Genomic DNA, 26,188 nt, shown 5'->3' with positions numbered 1-26,188 from the left:
GGCTTTCCCATTCGATGCGTAATTTTGATAGCTACAATAAAAAAGAAACTGGATTTGCTTGAAAATTAAAAGAGTTAAAGGTGGGGGGGGGGGACATGAAAAAAATAATGTTCTCGAAATTTTGTTTAAATATGCCCCTCGAGGAGTTGAACTTGTTGGGGCGATGATTGAGGGTGCGGCGCCGCTACCGACTGAGCTACACGGGCAAAGAAAAAGCGGTCGCCCGATTGCATACATAAAGACGAGGACGACAGCTGTACGCAGAGTGACATTAAGCGTTGTACACCGTCACGGTAGAATGCATACTCTGGCCCCAAAAATCCCCCGTAAAATCTCCTGTCCCCCCACCTTTAATAGGTTTTGAGTGAAAAATTAATGAATTGTTTTGGGGCACATGTTACAGGGCCAAAGGTCCTGTCCGGTCTGTTCGACCTGAGCGAGCGGAGCGAGCGAAGGGAGAACAGACTAAAATATGAATCAACTGATTCCACTGAGCCAGGGCTGAAGGCCCTGCATCTGATTCCACCTAATTGCGCGGCATAGCCGCGTCTAGCGGAGTCGGCCGTAGGCCGAGAACGCTAGTCCAAAAAAGTCCTTGTAAAAGTGACAAAACCTTTTTAAAAGATTACGGCGGGGCGCAAACCGACTAATATTTTTAAAAGGAACACATACGAGAACTTCCAACATTCAGAAGAACTTGATTTGATGGACATGCACACTCGGATAGAATATTAATGTGGAGTTTCGAAACATTATGAAGTTCGGAGAAATCCACGACCACATTACAGTATGGTGCATTGCTCGCAGCATTTGGTTCAATCTGGAATATTCTTCTAATTAAATCCTTATTTTTTTCATATTTTCAGGCTCTAGAGTTTAGGAGTTACCCAAAACAGCAACTGTGAGTTCATTTATTCAATTTCTGTGAAAGATATCAAAAATTTGTCAACTGATAATATTTAATTTCAGAAAGATTTTGTCAGTTGACACATTTGTGATATTTTGCAGAGGAATTGAGATAATTGAGCTCAAAGTTGACAGTATGTGCGGGCTTCTATTAGAGAGAATAGGTAACTTCTGGAATCCCAGATTCCGAGATTCAAAAATTATAAGATTAATAGACTTGGAGGTTTAGAAATTCTGAAATCATGTGATTTCAAGCTTTTGAAGTTTCAAAATTATCTTATTTTTGAGATTACCCAAACTCACTGTCCGTTTCCCCATTTCCCCAATACTCAATTTCATCTGAATCCCTTCCTTCCTCTTCACAGCTCCTCCTGCAATATCGGTTTCTCTGATCTTCTGCTCAAGAGCCTTAAACTGTTCGGCTCGTTCAGCATAGTTTATGATCAACTTGTCATCTGGAACCTTGTATAAACTAGGCTCTGTTCCAAGGTATCCTATCACAATTTTCCCGTTTGATCCCAGCATTGTGATCACATTTTCATAGGATTTGCTGAAAGTTTGAAAGTACTCTTTTTTGAATGATAAGATGCTCACTTATAAGAACACACGAGCAAACCAACTGGTGACATTTGAGAATTACAATTCCAGATCAATTGATTGTCTTTGAAAATCAAAAGAGTGTCATCTGCAGTGGCCACTATCAATCGGTTGAATTGAGTGTTGTCTGGAAAATATTATCGTAAAACCAGAAATACAAAAGCCTGAAAATGTCTGTAGAAAATTCTGAAAAAAAAACTAACTGATTTGTAGTGACTTATAGAGACACATTGCCATTCCAACAGCTTCCAATCTGATTTGCCAGACCACAGATCCGGCTGAATTGAACGCTGACACGTGGCGACGACACAATATGATCGTCGTTGGTTTCATTCCTTCCGTTACTTCCATTTTTATTGCAGTGTCTCCAAGGTTGAAGGACCAATCATACTGTAATAAATTGGAAAAATTGAAAACAATTACTTGTTGAGTAAACTTTTAAAACCAGCCTAGGAATGATTCCTAATTAAAAACAGACGTTTGGCGGCTCTCTGCCGGCTCAGAGGCGGAAACAATTTTGAGCCATAACTCCTCTAGTTCTAGTCCACATTCAATGAAACCAATGCCAATCAAATAACCTAGTTAAGAGCCTAAAATTGAATATAAATAAACCTCCAATTTCAGAGAAAGCTACAGTAATTTAAAGGTGCAAGGAACAACTCGAAAATTAGGTCATGTTTATGCTCGTTTTGAATTTCTTGAAAAAATACCTCAATTGCTATAGTTTTCACAATTTAGTCAAATTTTAGTCAAATTTGTAGTGATGGTCTAAAAAATCTGTTTTCTGTATATCTAGATGTCTCGTTTATACGCCACTACGGTAGTCTTACATTGATCTTTTTCTGTGATCCACTTGACATCAAACTGAACTTGATGGCTGCCAAGAATCCATTATTGGCCACAAACAATGTCTGTGTAGATTGACAATATCCAATTGGTCCAGGTTGAAGAGCTCTGAGTGGGACGAGAGAGAATACGCATTGGTCGCCTTGAAACAGGGAAAGTTTACAGTCGATTGATTGAACCAGAATTTGAGAAGGCGAATCTTCGATCGGAATGACGCACATGTTCCAAGCAGAAGTTGTGAAGGAGTGGGAGAAAATTTCATCAAGGGATGCATGAGTGTCTTCGGAACTAGCTAAAATTTTCAGGGTTATTTTTCTATTAGAAACCCTAAACACTCTAATAGAACTCTACTAGAAGGCCACACTATATTTGCAGTGCTCAATTATCTCTGTTCGTATTCGAGCTAAAAAAAATTGTCAACTGATAAAGGATTTGCGATATTCTGAAAAACATTTTATCAACTGACACATTTTTGATATCTCATAGAAATTGAGATATTTGAATTGAAAGTGCAAGAATAGAGTTGCTTTCTGCTATAGCGTTTAATTAAAAGTGACTTTACTCCGATAGCTTCATATTTCCTACAAAACATTTCGGAAATTGTTTTATAAACAAATTTTCTGTTACTCCAAACCTTGGACATTTTAAACACACATAAAAAAGAAGCAATAGTCTTGTCAAACGATTCAACAAAAAAAATCAGACAAAAAAATCGAAGCTGTGGAAGAGAATCGTCGGTGGCCGAATCTCACACATCTACAGTAAGCTAACAATATTTTCATTTCCGGATTTATTTTCTTGTTTCTCATTGTTTTTCGTTCAGGTTTCTGTTAAATATTTTCAACCAAAAAAGTATTAAAATCAAAGTTTCTGATAGTGTGATAAATTTAATTGTTCAAACTGCCAACAAATGGACAAACATCGGGAAAATAAATCCAGGAAAAATAGTTTTTTCTCCGATTTTTTGCAACATTTTTAGACCTTTTTTGGGTTTTCAGGTATTTTTGAAGATTCTTTTTCAATTTTCAGAATTTTTTTGTCTGAAATTTGATAGAACGGTGTTTGATTACTGTAGGATACTGTAGATTACTGTAGAAGACTTATTTCCTTTTTGTTTTTTTGCAAACAAAAAAAGTTTTTATCTCCATTTCGACGTGATTGCATTTGCAGAAAAAAACTAAAAAACGAAATTAGGTTTCTACAGTAACTACATACAGTAATCTACAGTAATCAAACACGGTTCCATCAAATTTCAGAAGAAAAAGTTCTGGAAAATCGAAAAAGAACCTTTGAAAATAACTGAAAAAACCTAAAAAGGTCTAAAATTTTTGCAAAAAATCGAAGAAAAAAGCAATTTTTCTGGATTGATTTTCTCGATTTTCGTGCAGTTTCCCTCAATATTTTTGTACCAGAAAGATACTGTTACCCAACGGATGTCCCAAATCTTACCAAAATTCACACCATAATATGTTAATTTCGTCGGGGATAAAACAGCTAAAATGTTCTCCATGGATGGCAAAAAGTTATCAGATGCCATTTCGAGAATGGGGTATTTGGTTTCAGCAGTAACGAGGACATGATTCTAAAAGTTTCAGGATTCGTTCTGTCTTCAAATTTAAAAACTTACACTATTCTCCCGAAATCCCGGATCCATAATCTGAATCTGTCCATCTTCTCCACCAACAATTAATTGGTCTAGAAGAAGAATTATGAAACCTCCATAGTTACTTTCAAAGTTAATATTTCTGTACCAATTAAACTGAATATGATAGAACTTGATAAGTGCTATAAAATGATACTACTTGGAAAATTGTATTTAGTCCATGTACGAAGTTATAGACAGAACAAACCGAAAATAAAACAGCTGGTAACGGTTCAACAACTTTATGGCTTATAACTTTGCTCATAGCCAAGATACAACTTTCCAAATAACATCACTTTGTAGTACTCATCGAGTTCTATTCAGACGATTAAAAAATTGATTCTAAAAGAAACTATGGAGGAGTCTGGTTTACAAGTACAACTCTACAAACCTCTTTCTTGAAAAAACGATGCGTTTAATACTGTAGAAGTGTTTGGAATTGTATGAGAAACCCATTCAACAAGACGAAACAGAGACATTTTTGCCTGAAAATAAGCACGCGCGAAGAAGGCAGCTCGCCTCGAATGCGCCAGCCCTCTCCACCTACACAGTTGCCATGGAGACGGCAAGATGCAAAACACGCTTATTGATTCTTTTGAAAAAACTACGCATATGAAATTAATTACATGTTCTATTTATTAGAAATTTGAATGCAATAAATACTAGACCAAATAAATACACAGGACTTATGAAAAACCCAGTACAAAAAACGATAGGGAATATTAAATTTTAGGATGATTTGTCGAGCTTGCCTTTGGAATGTGGAAGGACGGTCGGTGGCGAAGTTCATCAGGAGACGTTGTGATTGAATTGGAATTTACTTGGCCTTCTTCTTCTCATCACGACGAGCACGGGCTGCGCTCTTTTCTTTGCCCTGCGTGGCATCACGAAGTTTGAGGGCGGCAAAGGCTGAAAATACAATTTTTAAAACGAAAATTTATCTTCAAATTTGCTTTGTTTTCCTTTTGAAACTAATTTTTCTGGAATTAAAAAATGGACGCTCAGGTATAATAGGAGTTCTAATCTTGAAAAAAATATGATTTTTTCAGAAAACCGCGGATTCTAAAACTCCTGCATCTAAAATGACAAAGCCTAAACCCAGCACTCGAAATGAAGTCATAGTCAAGGAAGAAATTGTCGTAGTTGAACGTCAACCCGTTGTAGTAGAACGCAAGACAGCAGTGGTCGGTTGCTGTGCTATTTTGTAAACTCGTTCTACCTTTTTTTGCCACATCTAGCTTCTAATAAACTATTTTTGAGACTATATAAAACACTCACTGAAAAGGGCGACAATCACGATCGCTGGAATGATGAAGACAGAATTGTCGAATGATGTAGAATATGGTCCGTTTCCTCCGAGCTCAACCATCTTCGCTAATTAGTAGTACCTGGAATAAGACTATTAAGAGCCGGTCGATAAAAAGTTTTTAAATTAAGAAAAGAAATGGCTCATGCAATGATTACTGTAGGGGAATTCCAAATCCAATTTTATTTGGATGGGTTTTTAGTTCCTTTCTCACCAAAATAGGGAAAAAGATAAAAAAGAACAGAACTAGACGAAAACTAGGACACCAGAATAAAAATGTGAATAGAAATGGTTGGGACATCAATATAAACACAGGTCTCCTCCTCGAAAGAAGATGCCAAGCTGGAAGGACACGCAGCGCGACCGCGACGCACTCAACGGCATTACGACCCACATTTTTTCGGAAGGTTTCATGAATCGTTTTTTCTTTTTCTTTTTGCATGCAATGTCCTGAAAACTGAGATTAAAAAATTACCAGCTTATATTGCTGGAGAAAAGTAGATTCGTAAATATTTTCTGAGATTTATTAGTGACTTATTGTCAGATCCTGGTAGGAATAAGAATCAAAAATTAATATTTTCAAGCTGTATAGGAATTGAATGAAAAACTTTTTGGAAGTTTTAAACCAGTGTGCTCAGATAGTTGTAGCAGTCGTCCCGATATACATGTCCATACGAGAGTTTTCCCCAAAACCAGAGCGTTTTGGCGGCGAAGCAAATGGCTAGAAGGACTGCTGATGATCCCAGTGTAATGGAGACACATTTTGATGCTAAGCTCCGTGATGGATCAATGGCGACTGTTAGCATGAGAACTGAAAGCAACTTTTTTCGAGAATATTCCTGAATCTCTTCTTACCAATTACAAAAATCATGATCGATGCAAACCAGAATGAGAAGGCGACGATTCTCAGAAAGCTGGTTGATTTGATGTATTGAAGTGCACTGAAAGTAGGGATTTTTGGTATTTATTTATTCTAGATTTAGGATAAAAACTTACTCTTCATTATCTCCAGGTTGTGTCGATTTGAAAATTTTCATCATAAAAAGTAGCTGAAGAGACGACACAAAAAAGGCGAGGATCGAGAGAACGACGATAGCCCCGTCGAACGAAGCAATAACATCTCGAATCACATCAATGACTCCTCTATATGGAGTAGCTGACCCTTTCGCACTTCGTAGAAATTTTTCAGAATTTGAGAAGTGAAATTGAAGAGCCGCCACAGTGAATAGTGCTGAGCAGATTGTCATGAAGAGTAGCATTAACATATTCCAATAAACCTAGAATCAATGTGACAGTTGAAGAATTTGATATCAAGCTCACCGCTTTTTTCTCCATCGTTTTTTGTTCATTGTGCAAATCCATAACCGATGGGTGACTCTCACTAACTTGTCCTCCTACTGCGCTGTATGTTCCTATAGTTCCTCCTAGCGGTTTGCCACCAGCACATGATACTGAGTATCGCATTGAGATCGGAGAGTTTTGATTCTGAATTTTTTAAAATTATAAATCTAGACATTTATAAAATTCTTACCATCGGGAGAAGAGCTTCATGATTGATAGTAGGCGGAATGTGTTGACTTCTTCTGGATGTGTTCATTCTGTAATTCAGTATTGAGATTTGAAAATTTAGATGAAAAACTTTCAGTTAAGAAGAAAAAGAATACACAAATTTTTCCTTTTTTTTTGCCCCTAACAAAATAAAGTTCGCCTTCTGCCAATCCAAAAAGTTTTTATTACAAAGGGACAAAGGACCACTGAACTCGTTGGAGATGCTCAGAGCGAGGGGAGCCGCATACGTTTTTGTGTAAGAAGACGAACGAAGTTTATCGAAGAACGGATGAAGAAGATCATCACCAGGTGGTGTCATTTGAGCGATGAAAGAAAGAAGAGAATAGAGCATAATTGAGTTGTGAAATGTCAGAAGATGAAACAAATGGACCAAGCTTTTGCCAGATGTTTTATATAGATGGAAAAATAAGAGAGAAATATTGAAAATATTTTCTTGAAAAAAAATGTCTAAAAAACAAATCTGTAGAAATGTCGTGCGGCTTAGTGCAATGGTTGCGCACACAGTTACGGAAAAATGCAGATAAAATTATTCCGAAAAAAGAGTTTTTTTTCCATTTTTTTCCAGCCAGTTCTTTGGAAAACGAATTCTTCAAAGAAATTTTGTAAAAGTGGTCAAAACACCGCAAAAATGTTTCGTTTGCATTTAGAATGCACTCAACCATCAAGTATTATGATTGAACACCCTATTACTGCCCCAGCCTTTTTGTGTTCACCCATAGTTTCACCACCAATCGATACTATTTAATAATCCCATGAGAACAGTATTAGCATAGGTCCTTCCCAACATTTATTATCCTTCTTTGTCACCTGCCACACAAAATCAATCGAGTAAAAACAATTCAATAATTGCAGGCAGCAATTGGTAATTGTCAAACAAAAACGAAGCAACATATTCTGGTGAAATGAGTGCAGGTTAGTTCTGCAAACTTTATTGAAATTCGATATCTAATAGTCAGGAGAGAAGATTGAATTATTAATAAAAATATCTGCAAACATGAGAAAGATTCTGAAATTTCTTTTTTTTCAGACTACAGTCAATACGGATACTACGCTGCTGCTGGTACTGCACCAGCTCTAACTGCAGCACCAGCAGCCGTGATTCCAGCTACGTCAGTTTACGGAGAACAAAGACCAACGTTCTCAGAAGATGGAACTGGCACTCCATACAGCACAATTCTCAACCTGTATGGCTTTTCTTTTTTCGTTAATTTAAATATTCAATTCCAAAATTTTTCAGCGTTGGAAGCTCGGCAGTGAACAGCGATATTAGCTACGATACATCTTCTAAAGATCCTCATATGATCAGGTAAGATTCAAAAAGAAAAAGAGCGGGAAGAAAGAAAGGTCGTGGGAAAGTAAACATTTTGGAAGCAGAAGAAAAGGGCCGACCCCAAAAAGTGACCATCAAGATGGAGTAAACATAACAAATTGGGAAAAAGAGAGAAACTACAGTATCCCTTGTTGCAGAGCTCGCGTTTTCATTGGAAACATTGCTAGAGCCATTATCACTCGTGATGACATTATCGAGCTGTTCCGACCATTTGGAAAGATCATCGCTGTCAATTATTTCGCGGTGAGTATTTGGAGCTACAGTAATCCTGTGCATTGAACTCAATTTTTCAGCAACAAGGCTTCGGATTTGTTCAATTCAACGAGGCATCAAGCGCTGATGAATCATGCCGTTCACTCAACGGAATGACATGGAAAGCATGCTGCTTGGGTAAGGAAAAATGGCTGAAAATTTGGAATACTCAGAAAATTTAGGATTCGGTTATATACACCAAAATCTCTCGATTTTTTTGAGAGTTGTATAGTTTTTGTGAATTTTTTGAAGCCAGTTTCAAATTGAAACTTTCAATTATTAATTTATCCAGTTTTCAATTTTTATACTTCTTTCTTTTACCGTTATTTATATTTTAATGTTATTTTTTCCACCATTTCAGATGTTCATTTGGCCATGTTGGGATCACTTAAGAAGCCAACAGGACCCGATCTTCGTCATGGAAATCCGGTCGCGCCACTTCCATCAGCAAATCCAGCGAAGGCGGCACAGGTTGCCGATCCTTCCGCGCAAAGGTTCTTTCAATTTTTCCTTTCTTTTTGGTTTTAAATTTCAATTTTTCGAATTTTGCAGAAAATTTTAATTTTCTGCTTCATTTTTCAGTGTTTTCTTTCAAAAGCAAAAAAAAGATATCGCATTTTTTTAATGCGTTCAGTGATATACGCTCATAAGTATAGCGATCTCGGCGAACTGAAAAAAAATGTAAAAATTATAAAATAGGATATTCTGAAAATGTGTAAGAAACATTTTTTTTCAGCGGAAAACGTCCGTACGAAGACGAGGAATACGAGATTTTCAAGCAGAACAAGCGCAACAAGAACTTTGCCAACGGAGACAGAACAACCAATGACAGTTTGGCACCTAATGGTTAGTACCGTAAAACCTCTAATAGAAGGGCCCCACAGGGTCAAGTTTGAGCTCAATTTTCTCAATTCCTAAACAAGATACCAAAAGTGTGTCTACTGATAAAAAAGCGTCTTATATTATGATAAGCAATGTATCAGTTGCCAACTTTTTTCCTATCTTTCACAGGAACCGAGATAAATTGACTCAAATTTGAAAGTCACGGAGAATTTCTATTACATTGGTAACCTTATACTCGGTCATTTTCGTCTCCTGGTTTATAAGTCTGCTATTCGATTTCTAGACAAATATTTTCTTTTTTTCAGAGATGTGTGACACCATGGTATGCGGTAACTGCCGTTTCGTGACAAGTGATTTCGAAGAATTCAAGGATCATCGAATCGCTGGATGCAATAGATACAGAGATCCAGGTGAGATATTTCTCGGAAGTCTTCCGTCCAATAACAGATGTTTTCAGAAGAGCCACGTCATCGTTTGAAATGCGCCACCTGCAGTCAACGATTCCTCGGTGCCTGGGGACTTTTGGAGCATCTCACGGAGTTCCATCGCATGCTGCTCTATAACGAGGAGAAACTGACAGTATGCTTGAACTCTAAATTTTTCTCACTAGAATCTTTCTCGTTTCAGGCAAGCGATCTCGCACAAATGCTCTCTAACTCCGGCTCAGCGCCACCGTCTTCCTCTCCATCGGTTGTTCCACTGGCTGCCCCTCAAAATCAGTCACAGAATGTGTCTGCTAACTCAACACCTTCGTATCCAGTGGTCGTAGAGGGCACACCAGTTTCGTATTCATCGAACAACGAAACTCCCCAAACTCTCAACTGATTACACTTTGAAATCTCAAGCGAATCTCTTTTATTTATATTTTTACTGAATCATGAACTTTCTTTTCTGATTTTCGTGTTGTGAACTACTCGAGGTTTTTATCGAGATCTTGAGACAAGAATTGAATAAATTCGAATATTTATTCATTAATTATGAACTTAATGAACACAAAATGAAAATTCCGTTTTTAAAAATTTCGGAATTTCGGAAGATTCCGATTTTGAAAATTTCGAAATCTCGGAATTTTCCGATTTTCAAAAATTCAAGTGTTAAAGTAGAAATTCCATTTTTCCATTACAAAACACCAGAAATCAGGAAAAAATTCTGAAAAGTCAGTAAAAACGCAAAAAATTGGAAGTAATTCTGCCCGCAATCTGTTTTTTCGCGACATACCGTAGTCAAAAAATTTCTAAATCCGAAAAAAAATTCGGAAAACTTCCGGTTGGAATTTCATTCCGAAAATAGTCGGAAATTTCGAAAATTTTGAATTCCGTTCCGAACATCCCTGATTTTCGGCCAGAAGGCTCATCGGCGCCAAGAAAAATGAAAGTGAACTTCAAGAATCTTTTTTTTTCAAAAAAAAATATGTCAAATACATACACTTTCTGAATTTTCATAATGATTCAAAACGTTTTTTCTTGAAAACCTGTATTTTTTATCCTACAAATTCGTAATTAATTTTTCAATTCTTACGGAAAATCAGGAAATCGATAGTTTATGACATAATTCTATTTCAACAAGTTCTCAAAATTCACTTTTTTTCTTAAAAAATATAGCGCAGAAACTCGAAAGTATTTGAAAACGTAGAGCGTGCGGCAGAGTTGCTTTCCGGCACGCGGCGGTTGCGGGGGGCGGGGCGAGTTTCCTTATCATACACGAAGTGACAGTTCTTTTATTCCAACAACAATATTCATGTGAAGCTTGAAGTAAGTGTCTGAAAATAAAAGGTCAACAGGAATCAAGAATAGCTTGGAGATTAGGGTTTCCATTTGGGGGGCGATTCACCCGCCCGCACCCACCCGGGGGGCTCACTCAGTTTTTCTTGGAAAATACGTGATTATCCTTAAAAATTTTATTAAAATTCACACGCATTTAAATGCGGCCGCGGGTGGAGTCCCCGGGTGGGTAGCGGGTAGCCCGCTTCTTAACCCGCCTAAATGGAAACCCTATTGGAGATTAATCGGATAATTTATTGATAACAGTTGATGGTAAAAGACATAAAATAGTCGATACGAAGATAGTGTTTCGAAAATGAGATTTCTTGAGAAACGAGACAAATTTGAAAAGAATAAAAAACATGGGTATGGAGAGGAATTCATCAATAAATTAGTAAATAGGAGATCCTCATACTTCTGGATTGTACTCATTTGATTGTGGGGATGCTCCTGAAATAATTTTCTTAATTACTTTCTAGAAGAAACTTCCAGACCATTTTGCTCCACCGGCACAGTGGTGTTATAAACATAATCTCCAATATCTTCCTCTTCTTGTGGTGGAGTACGTGGTTCTGCGTACGGGTTGTACTCTTGATACTGAGCAGTTGAGGAGTCTTCTGAATATTATTCATTTGTGTACCTATCCCAATATAATGAATGATCTACCTGGCTGATAATCACTGGCTTCCTCTCCTTGCTGCGTATAGTATTGTTGACTTTCAGCTGCTGATTGACTGTAGTCACTTGGTGGTTCATTTTCCTGTTGATAATAGGGATCTTCCAAATGCTCCGTCTCCGCTTTTGCCTGCTCAACTGTGGGGTAGAAGACCTAAATAACAAAATTGGAGGTGTGAAATGGGAGAGAACTGCCTAACCATGTGCTGAGGGCTTTCCTCTCCAACTCCAGGAATATAGAAAATCTGCAACATTCCTTCATCACCACCGGACAGCAAATGCCGGCTAGTTGGCGAGAATGACATAGCACCAATTGCAGAAGTGTGATCGTTAACGATAGACATGATTGGAGTGGTCAGTTCGATGTGCCAGATGAAAATCTAGAAACCAATTAACGTTTTTTCTCTAATCTAAGCCTACTCAAATTGTAACTTTAAGCACAATCATCTCAATTTCCATGAAAGATATCAAAAATTAGTCAACTGATAAAATATTGGTGGTAGTATGATAAACAATTTATCTGTTGACAAATTTTTGATATATTTCCAAGAAATCGAGATAAGTGAGCTCAAATTAGAAAAAATACTGCATACCTGTGACGAAGAAGAAGCACTAGCGAATCTGGTTCCTCCAGATTTTTCATCGATCGTCAATCCGGTTACAGGGGCATCGTGAGCTGAATAAACTCTCACCGCTTTCGTCGAACGAGTCGGATCTGCTTCATGAGCACTGGAAATTATAGTTGCAAGACATAAATTTTTCAGAAAATCTTACAAATCACTCATCGAATGCAATTTGATCAGTCGATCTTCACAACCACTCAAGAATCGTTCGTCGCCTGGTAGGAACTCAATCTTCCGGATTCTCATTGAGTGAACTGAAATTATAATACAATTTTTTCATTCAATACATATTCTAATTATCTATCACCTTCATATTTATGGTAGCTTTTCAAATCCTCCGAATGAAGCATTTCAATTCCACCATCCAGCTGACCGACCGCCAAGTACTTTCCATCACGACTCTGAAAAAAAAACCGAATTTCCAGACTTTTCTTTTAAAACAAACTCACAAATTTCAAGCAACTGATCTGTCGGACACCTGGAAACGCTTCTTGCCGAACCAACTCTTTAGAACAGTTTCTGATCTCCTTAAGGAATCCAGAATAGGCGGCGGTGATGTAACCTGTCTTTTTAGGTTGAACAGCACAGAATGTCGCTTCGAGATAGTCAAAATCCACAGCCATCGTTTTGACAGAATTAATGAGTTCTACTTCATAAACTGTTGAATTTAGTCCGACCATTACGACATCTGAAAAGCACCGTACTTTCTTATACTTTCTGTTTTTCAAGCACTTACACTGTCCATCCACAGAAACATCTGCCGACTGTATAGCAGTTTGTGACGTTGTCAGAATCATCTTCTCGTCCAAAAATATACTATCTTCTGCACGATTCTCACATCTGAAGTTCAAAAATCAAAAATCATAATTTCATTCAACACTTACAAAATCCAGAGCTTCGAATTCTCATGCGAAACGGAAATCACTCCGATTTGCCCTCCAAAACGGAAACTCCAAACTCCAACTAGCGACCGATTATGAGCTTTAAAAAAGAAACAGAGTTGATCATTCAGAAGTTCAAAGTACCTTTTTCATACTTTCCCACCATTCTGGCCTTTGGTATGTCTTCATCGTTCATAGAATCGTCCATTCTGGATCTACGGGTAATTTTAATAATCAAGGAAAAAGCTATTTAAATAAAATCATTGGTTGAAAACCTTCGGTAGTACAAAAAAAAAGACAGATTTTAAATTAGCAAACTAATTTTATAAACAAAATCATGAAAAAATCACAAACAACCTTATGCTTAAAAACCGATAAAAGAAAAATAAATTAAAGAGAAAATTGATCTAGAACCACTTTTGATCGTTCTTCCAGCATGCGTGTAGATCTTCAATTGCAGCCGAGTCGTACCGCTCAACGAACGACTTGATGACACCAGATGCATCAGATGGGTAGGTCACCAAGGACACTTCTGGAATAAAAATATTAGAAAAATCTTCAAGTTTCAGAATCACCTCCACTCTTCTCGACAGTGTTTGGCTGCACAAAAAGACGTCTCGGCTTGCGGCGAGCGATACAGACATCACGCCAGTGGAGCTCAGTTTCCCCAACAGCTCCATAGGACTCGAAGAGCTTCTTTCCACCCTCAAAATCTCCAGTCGATTTGTAAGCTTGAAGTTTACGAAGGAATTCAACGACAGCTGGACGACCGACAGAATCGATCAAGTTGCGATCGAGCTTGAAGTGGAGATCAGCCTTTCCATCCTCTCCTTTCGTCTCTTCAATCTTCACGAATTCTTTTCCAGCCTCTAACACCACTTTGGTGAGAACGTAGCGAGCGTAACAATGGGCTTGTCCCCACTTCTTCTGGTCGGCTTGATAGAATTCGAGGGCCATGAGTCCTGCGCGAATCTCACTGAGCCAGTTGACGTACTTCACATCTTGAGCAAGCTCTCCAGTGTATCCGAAGATTCTGAATTAAATATAATTACAAAACTACTATTAGAGGTTGATACTGACTCGAGAATATCAGAATCACAGCACAGAACGTATCCAACAGCTTCTGCACGGCACTCTTCGTAAGCCGACGCAAGTGGTCCGAATTTCGAAGACCAAGTCTCTCCAGGCTCATACCACGTGGCGATCTGGTAAAAAAAAAGGTGATAAAAACGCCTGAGCGAAATTGAAAACTAACCGGTTCACCAGTCAGAATATCCTTGACTTTGGTGTTATCAAAGTTGAAACTTCCATCAACATTTTTCTGGAATAGTTTTCCGGAGCCATGCCCGAGAAGTTCGTGAAGGCCAACTTGAACTTCGAATGAGTCTTTATGGAACTTGAACATGAGCTCTTCGTCGTGCTCGTCCAAGAAGTTCATCTTCTGCTTCGGTTGAGCGGAGATGACATTGCCAAGAGAAACGTTTTTGAATCCTTCGTTTTGGCGAATATCATCGTCTGAAAAACCAACTCTCGATGATTCATACTGATTTTAAAAACTTACAATTTGGAATGTTGATACCCGCTGGAATTCCACTGCTTCCGAAAGCAATAACATCAAGAGCCGTGAAGTCTGGCTTGAGGAATGTGTCCTTCTCGTAGTCTGGTCCCCATGGTAACCGCTTAAGAATCTCTTCAGCTCTTGAAACAAGGGTCAAGAACTTCTTTGAGGTTTCTTTGTTAACAGCAGCCACAAATCCTTCGAACTCCGATCGAGTACCAGCTGGGTCTCTGTAGTTCTCAATGAATCCAATGTAACTCTCAACAGCCGGTCCAGCATCCTTAATCCAGTACCGCGATCCATCTTTGTGTGCGTTGATATCACCATTTTTAAAGTGCTCAATGTACTTCTTCAGCATCTCCTCTTGGTTCTTATTGGCAGCAAATGGAACAGCTTTATCCAGCCATTCATGAGTTCTCTTCATAACCGGTGCATAATCTCCTTTGACAATTTGAACTACGTCCCCTTCGAACTCAACAGCTTCAGCGACCACACCCTCATCAGACGAAGCCAGTTTGATAGTATAAGTTGTCTTTCCATCAGCTCCAACTTCTTTGAACAGACGCGAGTTCCATGACTCTACATTTCTGGCTTTGAAAAATCGATCAATCTTCTCTGCATCAGCCTTTGTAATGTTCGAAGAGTGATAGCAGGTCACTCCCTTATCTCCAAATCCGAGTTGCAACTCCTTGTCTTCCAACGATCCAATTAATTTCTCGACCGACTCCCACGTCTTCAAAACTTTCTCGTCACTGCCCGCGGCTGACTTTTCGATAAGAGCACGAATTTTCTTCTGAACCGATATTATATTATTCTTTCTCAACAGATCAATCTTACTTGATCGACTGCAGGAACAATCTTGCTATCTCCGAACCCTTTGTAGTTTCCAGAGTTGGAGTAGAAGGCAGCGGCGTAAATGAGCAATGCCTGCCACTCGTCCTCGCTGAAACCAACGGCGAGAGCTTTCTCTGAAAATCCAAAATTAGTGTTTTTATAAATGGAAAAGTGATTCCATACCCTTCAACTGCTCCACAGTCTCCGCCTTGAATAATCTGTAGAGAACATAGAAGATTGGCGCAGACTCAGGGGATACTTGAAGGAAAACTGCTAGCGCTCCGTCGAACGAAGCTTTCGCAACGTAATGCGCGTATTTTCTTTCTTTTTCGGATAAAGTCTTGAACGCATTCTCAGCATCCAGTTGGCAGACCGGAGAATCGTTCGGGATGATATGTAGGCTGCGATCAACCGGCATTATTTGAGAAGTAGCGTAGCGGAAAGAGAAGTTTGAGGTATAGACGAACCTGGAAACAAAGAATTGTTGATAGAACGCACTAATTTCAAGCAAAATTTAAGAAAAATGAAGGGTTTTCACACAGATTTGGTGACAATTCCGGTTTAAAATTATATTTTTCGAGCGTAGACCTCGTTGCTTCTCGTCCGCAAACACCGACTGTTGTTTTGCGGACCTTGTTTACGCGCAAGCAAAATTCCCGTTCGCCTGTTTATCTTGCTGCAGTTTTGTGTTTTTTGGTCACTTCTTTGCTGGCCACACATCTGTTTTTGTCATTCTGTTGCCTAAACGAAAAGACCAATCCCTTCAGTCAGTTCTTCTCTTTTTTTCAGTCGTAAGAATGCTTCAAACCGCCGCTCGTTCCGTCTCTAAGCTCGTCCAGCCAATCACTGGGTAAGTTCGAAGTTTTGGAGTGATTATTAGAGGTTCTTTTTCAAAATTGGCTCTTAATCGTTCCAAACATTTTAAACCACTTTTAGAGCCGCCGCCGTTCGCTCCAAGCACACTTTGCCAGATCTCCCATATGATTACGCTGATTTGGAGCCAGTTATCAGCCATGAAATCATGCAACTTCATCACCAAAAGCATCATGCCACTTATGTAAACAATCTTAATCAAGTGGAGGAAAAGCTCCATGAGGCAGTTTCAAAGGGAAACGTCAAGGAAGCTATCGCTCTCCAATCCGCTCTCAAGTTCAACGGAGGTGGTCATATCAACCACTCAATCTTCTGGACCAACTTGGCCAAGGATGGAGGAGAGCCATCTTCGGAACTTGCTTCTATGATCAAGGTGAGAAAATTGTGGCAGTTTTTAACTTATTGCCATGTGTTGTGTGTTGTGTTGCCTTTCCATTATGCCCATTGTTGTTTGCATAATCCAATATTAGGGCATAATCCTCGCACAAACGACATAATTTCAGCGCGATTTCGGAGACCTTTCCACCCTCCAAAAGATGCTCTCCGCCTCCACAATTGCCGTTCAAGGATCCGGATGGGGATGGTTGGGATACTGTCCAAAGGGAAAGAAGCTGAAGTTGGCGACTTGCGCCAACCAAGACCCACTTGAGTCCACCACGGGACTCATTCCACTCTTCGGAATCGACGTCTGGGAGCACGCATACTATTTGCAATACAAGAACGTTCGCCCAGACTACGTTAATGCTATCTGGAAGGTCAGTGTTTCAGAAAAGCAATGTTGATATAAGTTGCGTTTTGTAGATCGCCAACTGGAAGAACGTCAGCGAGCGTTTCGCCAAAGCCCAGCAACAACAATAATCAGTTTGGAATCAGTTGAAAAAGTAGCAGTAGAAGTACTATTTCTTGTTTCTGTTTTTTAATTATTATGCTTGTCTGAGAAAAAAAAGGTTGAGACGCAGAGAAAAAGTGTCTGCGTCTCCACCGTTTGTGTGCTGTTTAGGCTCTCCGATTCGATATCGCTACCGTATTCAGACTGCAAAAAATACTCTCTAACCTTTTTTTCTCAGACAAGGATGATATTTTAAAGTATTCTTTCCGAATGAATGTAAATGTGTCAACCTTTTGAAGGAAATGGTTCTCCGCAAAAGTGTTGGCAATGATGAGATCCTACCGTTCATTGGTCTGTGACTAGACTTCTGAAAAGCTATTCGATGTATAGTAATACGATCTGGAAAAATAAGTTTTGTTAGAGTACCAACTAAAACTAAGAATCTTGAAGATGATGTTAGAAATATAAAATTTATTGTACACGATATTTGCTAGTATTACATGTAGTCAGGGTTTGAGTTGAGCTGAGATAATATATTTACAAATTCCGTAGAGAATCGGTCAGTGATGTGTCCATATGCTGATGAATTCGTCGATCTTTCTGGAAAAATTGGGTTTTGAAACAAATTATTTGCACAAGCTGGCTTACATTGTATTGCTGAGGTACCGTAGGTACGAAAGCCGACCGATGAGCGGGCTCGTGCTGGAAAAGTTTATAAATTTGAATGTTAAAAAAGGGATCTTACAACAAAGGGTAGAAAACTGCTATGATGAGAGTGTTCGGAGAATCGTAGCTCTTCAGAGAGTAGAGGGGCCTGGAAATTGTTCATTTTGAAGTTTTTGAACACAAGAAAAACTAACATCAACCAATAATTGAGTAGCATTGTTAGTCTTCCATAGATTGGTTGGGTCCGGTTGGAACCTGAAAAAAATGCTGCATTTTGAACAAAAGGAAACAAACCCTACTTTGAATCTGTCAACGCAGCTAAACTGTTCTGTGTCGCGTGATTAGAAGGATCGAGAGCGGAGTTCTGGAATAAAAAAAACTATTGCAAAAATGGGAACTATTCGCTCACCAGCACATAAGAAGACGTTGTTGGAAACACAGGTTGCATGAGGAGCTCTGGGGGTCTTTGTACACACGGTATCAAAATTGGCTGGAATATATTATCCTCAATTTCAACTGTATTCGTTTGCTCTAATTGCTCTATCATTTGGTTCGACTCTGGCGCGCTGGAGGATGATGCTTGAGGTTCTGAAGGTTCTGCAGACACTGTAGCTTGTGATGCCAGATCTCTTGTTTTAGTTGTGAATGTCACAGCACTTCTTTTATATTTCTTGGGACGGTTTCGAACTCTAAATTTATTGTATCTGATGGATTGTGCTGCTTCATCCCGTTCTCTTTCCAACTCTTCCTCCAGAATCTAGAAATTAGAAAGCTTATACATTTTTTCCAATAAAAAGCTACCTTATCATCCGCTTTTTGAACTGTCATTGTAGTTTTCAGAAAGTCTCTAACCGACATTCCTCCAGTTTCCATCTTTTCCGGTGAAACCGAACGATTTCGAATTGGAGAATGAGTTGACACATCGTGACTGATTGGAACTGGATAAATTGGCAGGGGATTATTGATTGTTTGCTGCTGAAAATTAGCTTTCTGAAGGAATTTTGATTAATAATGGACTAACTATAGGTTCTGCTTGTATTTCTTCCTCAATGATATTATCAACTTCTTCTATATGTGGGGCCTCTTGCTCATCCATTGGGTTATCTTCTAATACCGTTATTGGAGAGGAATGTGTTTCTTGAGGTTTCTGAAATAATGACCAATTTCTAAACTGTCTAGCACAAAAGTAAGAACTTACCAAAACTTTTTCCAGGAGAATTTTATTAAAGTCTTGCTGAGTCTTGATGAATTGATTAAGAACATCAGATAAATCATCGATTTTTCTCTCAATTTCCAATTGTTTTTCAAAGTGAGGTGACAGCAATCCAGAGAGAAGTTTTTGCTTTTTATCCGTAGTTCCACTTGGTTGATGCGGATTTAAAAGATCCAGAATTTGAAGGGGATTCTGAACATGAGAGATAAAGTGAATTGAAGCTCAACTAATTCTTCTCTATAAATTTTTAAATGGCTCCGCCTACTTTCCTAACCTTAATGCACATGTCAAATACACCTCCTCCCCTCGTCGCCCTATTAACTTAATTATTGTTCAGCCCTTCTCCTCTGACTATTTTTCTTCAATTGTTCCCCTGTGGAACGCCATAACTTCTCAAGTTACCCGATTTCTCCTACCTTCCGAGTTTGAATCCTTAATTTCTTCCAGTATTACCCGTTATTGATATATTTGCTCCCTATTTTTCTTTTTCTACCGGTTACATCTTTCCTGTGTCAAATATCTAAATTATCCCGTTTCCCCTCCCCTACTCAGATCGGCCTCGTGAGGGGCATCTTTTCTGAGTCTTTCATGTCCTGCCCTCTAATGTTTTATTCACCTGGTCAATAAATTAAATTAAATTAAGGAAAAATTCGACTAACCGTAAGTGGATTCGTTTCGTGAACATAACTAGCAACAGGAGGCTGAGATGCCGTTGGGTTGAATCCCATTTGATACTGAAAAAAGGATTTATTATCGATTTTGGTATAATTTTTGCAATTTTGAAGATGGAATACTTACAATCGACTTATCAGGGAGCTGAAAGCCGAGCGGCTGGTTCATATCAAAAGCTTGTAACTCCGTCATGAATACTGATGGCTGAGGGAAAAATAAAATTAATTCGGATCAATGTCGATTTACGATAAACAGCGCGCGCATGCGGAACATGCGGAGTGTCGTTGGACTACCCCACAATGGCGGTTTTTTGAATTGTATTCAAAAAAAAAAGGGAAATTGAATTGGAACTTTATTTTTGAGCTTGTAACCATCGATAAGTCTTCAATTAAAAAAAGAAAAGTTTATTTGAAACAGCATCAACAAGATTTGAAGTGGCAGTATTCTAAAAAAGAGTTGGTCCAAGGTAATACAGAATGTCAGAAAATGCATTGTAAGAGTTATCATTGATAAACGATTGACGATTTTCTCTTCTTTATAAAGCTCCGTTTCGTTGGCTTCACCATCGCGGCGTCTCGTCCGAAGAACGAGATCAGCTGTGGATGAAGTTTGAAATGCAGAGGCTCATCTTTCGGTTGTTCCAGAATTTCTCCATCAAGATTCCAAACTCCTGGATCGTTCTGATCAGAGTCTGGTTGATAGGACCATTTTGTGACACGATAACAGTTGAGTGATGGGTCCAGTTCGTAGAGCTGTTTTCCTCCATACATCGCCACTTTTCTCATGAATTGCATGTTATGGAATCTGGAAATTCTTGGGACGAGTGCCAAGTCGAGAGTTCCGTCGCCGATTCCTGTAAATGGAGCCAATCCATGAGGGGTGAATGGTGTGACTGTTGGAATGACACAACAAATGACATGAGTGAATTCAGCATGCCAGTGATAGTCGTACTTGTCATCTCTGAAAAATTTATAGGGATTCAGAGATATTTAGGGAGGCTAAAGAATACCCCTGTGGTTTTTTGCACACCGGACATGGTTCAAGGCACGGTGGTAGTTGATCCTTCGGGTTTACCTGTTCCTTATGAGACAATGAGAATTGAACGATTCCACGATAGATTGGATGACGTATTGTTGTTCGGAGAGCTAAAAACCTTTTTTGATTGGTGAGGTATAATATTGAGTATCACAAACCGCTCCACTGATATCTGACTGGTCCCAAGCACCGATACTCTTCAGAATCTCTCAGAACGTCTCCCAACCATCCGTATGAAATCGCATTTGCCGAAATTCGAATTAGTTTCTGATGTTGATGAACAGTACAAACGTCTACATTACATTCGGATCCAATTGCAATATGAACTGCTGAGGTGGCATGATCATTGGTTTCATGGACGGTTGAAACGATCGAATTGGCGGATCCAGCACCAATGATACCGAATCGAATATGAGGAGTGACGAGGTGAGAAGTATTAGGATCATCGATATTGCGTCCAGCGTCATTTTGAGTGCGAAGAAGAGCACCGGAGAGCAGTTCGTTGAATAGACCGTCACCACCAACTGATACCTAAACTTTTTCGGTGATTTAGTTGTGCTAGATCAGGGATGTCCGGAACAGATCCGAAAATTTCTGCCGGAAAAATTCTGTTGTTTTCCCGAAATTAGAGAACTTTGGACCACGGTTTGTCGCGAAAAAAATGCTTGCTAACAGCATTACTAATGCTTGCTAACAGCATTACTTTCAATTTTTTGCGTTTTAAAAATATTTTTGTCAATTTTCCACCTATTCTCGTCGTTGTTGTGATGGAAAAATGCAAGTAGGAATTTTCGACATTTCGAAAAATTCCGAAAAGGTCATTCCGAACATCCCTGTTCGGAACGGAATAGAAAATTCCTTTCCTGATTTTTTTTTCGAAATTAGAGTTTTGACTACAGTACCTCAAAGGCGCACGCGAAAAGTTTGCTTGCGGGTCTCGAGCGGAATCACTTTTGATATTTTTGTGACTTCTGATGCTGGATTATAAACTAACCAATCCATCAAGAGCACACCATTGCTCCGGAGGCATTTCCACAATAAAATCCCTGGCATGATTCGCTCTCTCCGTGAGCATCACCTTGTACCGTAATCCAGGAGTCAACCAGAAGAATGCTTCGACATTATCCTTGAAAATTTTCTGTGCTTTTCCTTTTCCTCCATACGGGTTGATGAAGATAATAATGTTCTTCGGACGGTTTTTGACTCCTGAAAAACTCGAAGACTTCTTTTTTCCAGTCTGGAAAACTATTTACTTCGCAACGTGGTATCAATCAAAGAATGCCAATAATCTCTCTCGCTTGTCGTGTAGAAAACGACCGGAATCTGTTTGAGTCGCCACTTCTTCTTGTCTTTTTTGTAAACAAAATTGAAGTAGAGCGTCTTGTCAGATGTCACTGGTTTCTTGAAAAAATTATGTAAAAAAAGAAAAGGATTTGAATAAAGTACCGTTGGAATCACTGGGACTCCACTGTTGATTTTCAGTGGGAAGCAGGTTGTGGAGAGGAGCTCATCGAGTCGATAGACGATAATATGTTTCGATGAGCCACTGGAATTTCGGGATTTAATTTTCTTCAACTTTAAAAAAACGAACTCGAGCAATCTGAATTCAAAAACATTGTGATCTCTATCGAAAATGATTCGGTGCTCTTTCGCATGAGGAGACTGTACATCAGCTATCAAATGTCCACTCTCTCCACTGATTCTGCTTCTCGAAGAATAGGCGACAGTGTCCACATTGTCTCCTGGAAATTTCAAATTAATTCACATGACAGCAGGGATGAATGGGATTTTTCGGAATTCTTCGGATTTTTGAGATTTCGGAATAATCTCTTTTCAATCAGAAAAGCGCAAAAAAACTAATTAAAAATTGACAAAGATTTCTCGAAAACGGAAAAAAGGTAATACCGCTCGAGACTTACAAGGAAACTTATTCCGTGCGCCTTTGACATACAGTAAACCAAAAATCTATAATTCCGAAAAAAAATTGGAAATGGTCAGAAATTTCGAAGTTCCGAATTCCTTTCCAATATTTACCTTTAACAGGCTCCACAGGAACAATCGTCACATGTTGTTGATTACCGCCGTGCTTCGTTTTTCTGGAATTCGGCATTCGCTCGTTAGAGACCCTAAAAATGAGATTTTTAGAAAATGTAGAGCCACGAGAAAAAAAAGAGGAAAAAGAAGTAAGAAGAAGGATAAGGGGTGAAATGGAGAAGTCTCGTGATGACAGCTTGAGCGGAAATTTAAACTTCATCGAGCTCGTGGAATAATTAAGTAACACATGGGAACTTTCACTGGCTAGAAGATCTTGTATTTGGAATGTTTCTTTCAAAAAGAACCATTTTGCACTGCTCGAATAGCTGTTTATTTTAGAAATCCAAGACCTCAAAATGCTATTTTTCAAGTTCCCGAAAAAAACAAAGAGCGAGAAGAAGAGGAAGCAAAAATATCATAATATGTGTCTCTCTCAACAAAAAGTAAACAAAAAAACGCACGAAAAAACTGGGGGAAACGCTACAAAACAGTGTATTATCAAGCCCTGACAGTCACACAATGCCCTAGACCTGCCCGCTAATTTGATACATCACTGAATTTTCAAAAAATTAGTGCTGTGGAATTTTGGCGGGAAGGTGTAGGCGATCGGGGTGTTGGCGCAGAGATAATGGAAGAGAATCGATCGCAGACAGGCAAAAAAATAAATGAATGAAGAGAAAAAGAGGAGAAAAGAAAAAGACAGGAAACACAAACGGAAATAACAATAGAGAGAGTGAAGTGGATTGTAAAAGAGTAAAGGTTAGGAAAAAACTAACTTGAAAAATGGAAGTACGACAAGTGCGCTCTAAAGATAATGAAAAATCTTGTTTGAAAAGCAAACGGATTGACCCTTATTATCCTGGTACAAAAATATTGAGGCTGTGGAAGAGAAACTGGTGGAAGGTCCCACAACGATAACTACAGTAACCTAAAAATATTTTCATTTTCAGAATTTATTACCTCGATTTTCGTTTGTTTTCCGTCAACTTCTCACCATGAAAAATTCTATTTTCCGAATTGTTAGGAAAAATAACAGAAAACTCGACGAAAAACAGTGAACAACGAGAAAAAATCGGAGAATAAAAGTATTATTAGGTTATTGTAGTTGTCGTTGCGGGACCATCGGCTACGGACACCGGCGTTTCTCTTCCATAGCTTTCATTTTTTGTACCACAATAGTGGAAAACAAGAATAAGAATAAAAAGAAGTCAGTACAGAATTTAACATCTTCTAAACATTTAATTCTCAATTCTTTTCTACCTGTCCGGTCGTATTTGTTGTGGTTAGTCAGTGGGTGGCGAAACCAACCGGTTCTTTTCATTCTATGGTTTTTTGAAGGTGGTGGCTGCTGTGTCATCTGATGACAAATTTCAACATTGACCTAGCTGTCAAAAAAAGGAATCGGTTACAAAAACCTTTTTTGATTTTTTTGAAAACAATGCTCTTTTGAAAATCGAAATTTATTTTCCGACTTTTTGGGCGAAAAATAACAGATAACCTGACGGAAAGCAGTGGAAAACGAGAAAAAAATCCTGAAATTAAAAAATTTTTAGGTTGCGGTAGATTTCGTTGTGGGACCTTCGGCCGCGGCCACCGACGTTTTTATATCCCACAGCAACGATTTTTTGTACCAGAATAATACTGGCAGACGAAAAATATTATGTAGTCGCTGATGGAAAAATGCAAAACACAACAACACCCACATGAGAAAAAAAGAGAAGAATTCGGAAGGAAAATATATACTTTTTGTCTCTTTTTTTCTCCATTTTATTTTATTACATTCCATGAGCACCCAACGACCTCCTCCGTCTCTTGTTTTCCATGTTTTCCAGATGACAGGCAATAGGGGCACAAAAACAAGAGGAATATGCAAAAACACGGAAATGAGAGCATGCAGAAAAATTCTTTTATAAATGATTGTCCGAATGATTTAGGGTACTAAAGGAAGTTCTGAAACTACAGTATACTTCACCAAATCAAAGTTATTAACTTTCCAAAACAGAAAATTTGGGCATAATGGAAAGGCAAAGACTAGGAAACTTGAACTATAAATTATTTGGTATTCAGGAAAAAGAGTTGATTTTAGAAAACTAAACTTTTTGGAGAATACTAAAATTTTCAGCAAGGATATCAAACCAATGGAGAACTGCGATTTGGCAAAAATTCTTATTTCTTTTAATCGCAAGTAATCTTGATTCCAAAATTTGGTTTTAATCAGTTGATTATAATCATCATTATATTTTAATTATTCATCGAATTTTCGGAATAACTTCTGAATTTCGAAAATTCTGAACAGAAATTCGCAAATGTGAAAGCCCGAATTCAAAGAATTGGATTCAGAAATTCAGCAATTCGAAAACCTAAAATTCTAGAACTTTAGTTCTATTCTGATTTGCAACCGTAAGATATTTTAAACTCCCAAATTTTTAAGTTTTTGAGTCTCCAAATCTAGACTTCCTCGATTTCCGACACTTTAAATTTCTGGGCTCTTCAAAAAAAATTTTTTTTGAAGGTAAAAGTCTCTGTAGTGTTTCCTATTAAATTTCCGAATTAATTTTACAAAAAAATAATTCTTGAAAGGGATTTTTTAAATAATACAGCTACAGTAACCCTCTTGCTCACTCTAAATTTACATCATAACATTGAACCGTTTCCTTTGTTTTCGTTGCCGGGGTAGCCAAGTGGCAAAGGCGCGGGCCTTAAGAACCTGTGGATATATATCCTTTAGGGGTTCGATTCCCCTCCCCGGCAAAGTCTTTTGTTTTTATTTATATTTTCGGTGTGCAATACTCCGCAATCGATGAGTCGTCTAGTGATACTATTATTACGAATTCCGGTGAAAGCAACATGTCTTGTCTATTTCACTATACCTTTTTTGAAAAAATTTAATTAGAAAACACGAACTATTTACATCGACCATAAATCTGAGAAAAAAAAGGAACCTAGGATTTACAAGACGTTTTAGTTCGAGGGGTCCCCAACTAATCTGAAAGTGTTCGAGGGGTCCCCAACTAGAAAAACATTACTGTTTGAAACATTCTAATCTGAAATACCACTCGTTTTTCTCTTCACTTTTTATTGAAAAGCTTCAATTCAATCTTAAGGGTGGTGTACGGTGAAATTTTTTATTGCATCAAAATGTGCAGAAATGCATGTAGATTGACTTAAAAATAAAGAAAAAGTTTAAAAAAATCCTTCATCGAGAAAAACGCATCGAAAAATACGCTGAAAGCCCTTAGGGACG

At 38.4% G+C, this 26,188-nt stretch overlaps 9 protein-coding genes and 1 non-coding gene across 10 annotated transcripts in view; 3 read left to right on the top strand and 7 right to left on the bottom strand.

Moving 5' to 3' along the window:
• Positions 1–4,470, bottom strand: part of Cbr-bbs-9 — a gene marked incomplete at both ends in the record, with an annotated part of 8,594 nt that extends 4,124 nt beyond the window's left edge. Inside the window, 8 exons of the mRNA XM_002640175.1 lie at positions 673–820; positions 1,210–1,456; positions 1,501–1,630; positions 1,707–1,893; positions 2,334–2,641; positions 3,811–3,931; positions 3,977–4,134; positions 4,383–4,470. Of these exons, the coding sequence (XP_002640221.1) occupies positions 673–820; positions 1,210–1,456; positions 1,501–1,630; positions 1,707–1,893; positions 2,334–2,641; positions 3,811–3,931; positions 3,977–4,134; positions 4,383–4,470 (1,387 nt within the window). The remainder of the gene's footprint in view (positions 1–672; positions 821–1,209; positions 1,457–1,500; positions 1,631–1,706; positions 1,894–2,333; positions 2,642–3,810; positions 3,932–3,976; positions 4,135–4,382) is intronic.
• A 338-nt stretch (positions 4,471–4,808) lies between these two features.
• Positions 4,809–5,360, bottom strand: CBG12731 (the record flags this gene model as incomplete). Its single annotated transcript, XM_002640174.1, has 2 exons — positions 4,809–4,900; positions 5,270–5,360. The coding sequence occupies 2 exons, from the start codon at positions 5,358–5,360 to the stop codon at positions 4,809–4,811; spliced, it is 183 nt and encodes a 60-aa protein (XP_002640220.1).
• Positions 5,361–5,917: 557 nt separating this feature from the next.
• On the bottom strand, positions 5,918–6,894 carry CBG12730 (the record flags this gene model as incomplete). The annotated part of the gene is made up of 5 exons (XM_045240973.1): positions 5,918–6,108; positions 6,153–6,238; positions 6,294–6,574; positions 6,618–6,782; positions 6,829–6,894. 5 exons carry the CDS (start codon positions 6,892–6,894, stop codon positions 5,918–5,920), a joined length of 789 nt encoding a protein of 262 aa, XP_045094957.1.
• Positions 6,895–7,768: 874 nt separating this feature from the next.
• Positions 7,769–10,116, top strand: Cbr-ztf-4 (the record flags this gene model as incomplete). Its single annotated transcript, XM_002640172.1, has 10 exons — positions 7,769–7,778; positions 7,894–8,050; positions 8,104–8,172; positions 8,334–8,439; positions 8,490–8,586; positions 8,810–8,942; positions 9,185–9,294; positions 9,597–9,701; positions 9,749–9,870; positions 9,919–10,116. The coding sequence occupies 10 exons, from the start codon at positions 7,769–7,771 to the stop codon at positions 10,114–10,116; spliced, it is 1,107 nt and encodes a 368-aa protein (XP_002640218.1).
• A 1,344-nt stretch (positions 10,117–11,460) lies between these two features.
• CBG12728 lies at positions 11,461–13,438 on the bottom strand (the record flags this gene model as incomplete). Its single annotated transcript, XM_045240964.1, has 10 exons — positions 11,461–11,501; positions 11,546–11,668; positions 11,718–11,880; positions 11,927–12,106; positions 12,320–12,455; positions 12,501–12,603; positions 12,657–12,750; positions 12,799–13,189; positions 13,234–13,330; positions 13,375–13,438. 10 exons carry the CDS (start codon positions 13,436–13,438, stop codon positions 11,461–11,463), a joined length of 1,392 nt encoding a protein of 463 aa, XP_045094956.1.
• A 199-nt stretch (positions 13,439–13,637) lies between these two features.
• Positions 13,638–16,040, bottom strand: CBG12727 (the record flags this gene model as incomplete). Its single annotated transcript, XM_045240958.1, is given in 7 exon segments — positions 13,638–13,805; positions 13,822–14,263; positions 14,311–14,435; positions 14,462–14,745; positions 14,792–15,602; positions 15,626–15,756; positions 15,806–16,040. 7 exon segments carry the CDS (start codon positions 16,038–16,040, stop codon positions 13,638–13,640), a joined length of 2,196 nt encoding a protein of 731 aa, XP_045094955.1.
• Positions 16,041–16,419: 379 nt separating this feature from the next.
• Cbr-sod-2 lies at positions 16,420–17,353 on the top strand (the record flags this gene model as incomplete). The annotated part of the gene is made up of 4 exons (XM_002640169.2): positions 16,420–16,472; positions 16,559–16,868; positions 16,999–17,250; positions 17,297–17,353. The coding sequence occupies 4 exons, from the start codon at positions 16,420–16,422 to the stop codon at positions 17,351–17,353; spliced, it is 672 nt and encodes a 223-aa protein (XP_002640215.2).
• A 508-nt stretch (positions 17,354–17,861) lies between these two features.
• On the bottom strand, positions 17,862–20,067 carry CBG12725 (the record flags this gene model as incomplete). The annotated part of the gene is made up of 11 exons (XM_002640168.2): positions 17,862–17,924; positions 17,973–18,026; positions 18,070–18,138; positions 18,185–18,245; positions 18,290–18,354; positions 18,400–18,747; positions 18,792–18,965; positions 19,012–19,137; positions 19,189–19,395; positions 19,863–19,937; positions 20,002–20,067. 11 exons carry the CDS (start codon positions 20,065–20,067, stop codon positions 17,862–17,864), a joined length of 1,308 nt encoding a protein of 435 aa, XP_002640214.2.
• A 311-nt stretch (positions 20,068–20,378) lies between these two features.
• CBG12724 lies at positions 20,379–23,020 on the bottom strand (the record flags this gene model as incomplete). Its single annotated transcript, XM_002640167.1, has 8 exons — positions 20,379–20,835; positions 20,885–21,020; positions 21,069–21,441; positions 21,905–22,116; positions 22,164–22,311; positions 22,357–22,456; positions 22,502–22,652; positions 22,945–23,020. 8 exons carry the CDS (start codon positions 23,018–23,020, stop codon positions 20,379–20,381), a joined length of 1,653 nt encoding a protein of 550 aa, XP_002640213.1.
• Positions 23,021–25,611: 2,591 nt separating this feature from the next.
• Positions 25,612–25,695, top strand: CBG28593. The gene has a single exon. It is a non-coding gene (tRNA).
• The last annotated feature ends 493 nt before the right edge of the window (positions 25,696–26,188 follow it).

This window comes from Caenorhabditis briggsae, assembly GCF_000004555.2.
Source record: "Caenorhabditis briggsae complete genome, chrI, whole genome shotgun sequence".
Classification (NCBI taxonomy): domain Eukaryota; kingdom Metazoa; phylum Nematoda; class Chromadorea; order Rhabditida; family Rhabditidae; genus Caenorhabditis; species Caenorhabditis briggsae.
This window is presented reverse-complemented; position numbering and strand designations above follow the sequence as displayed.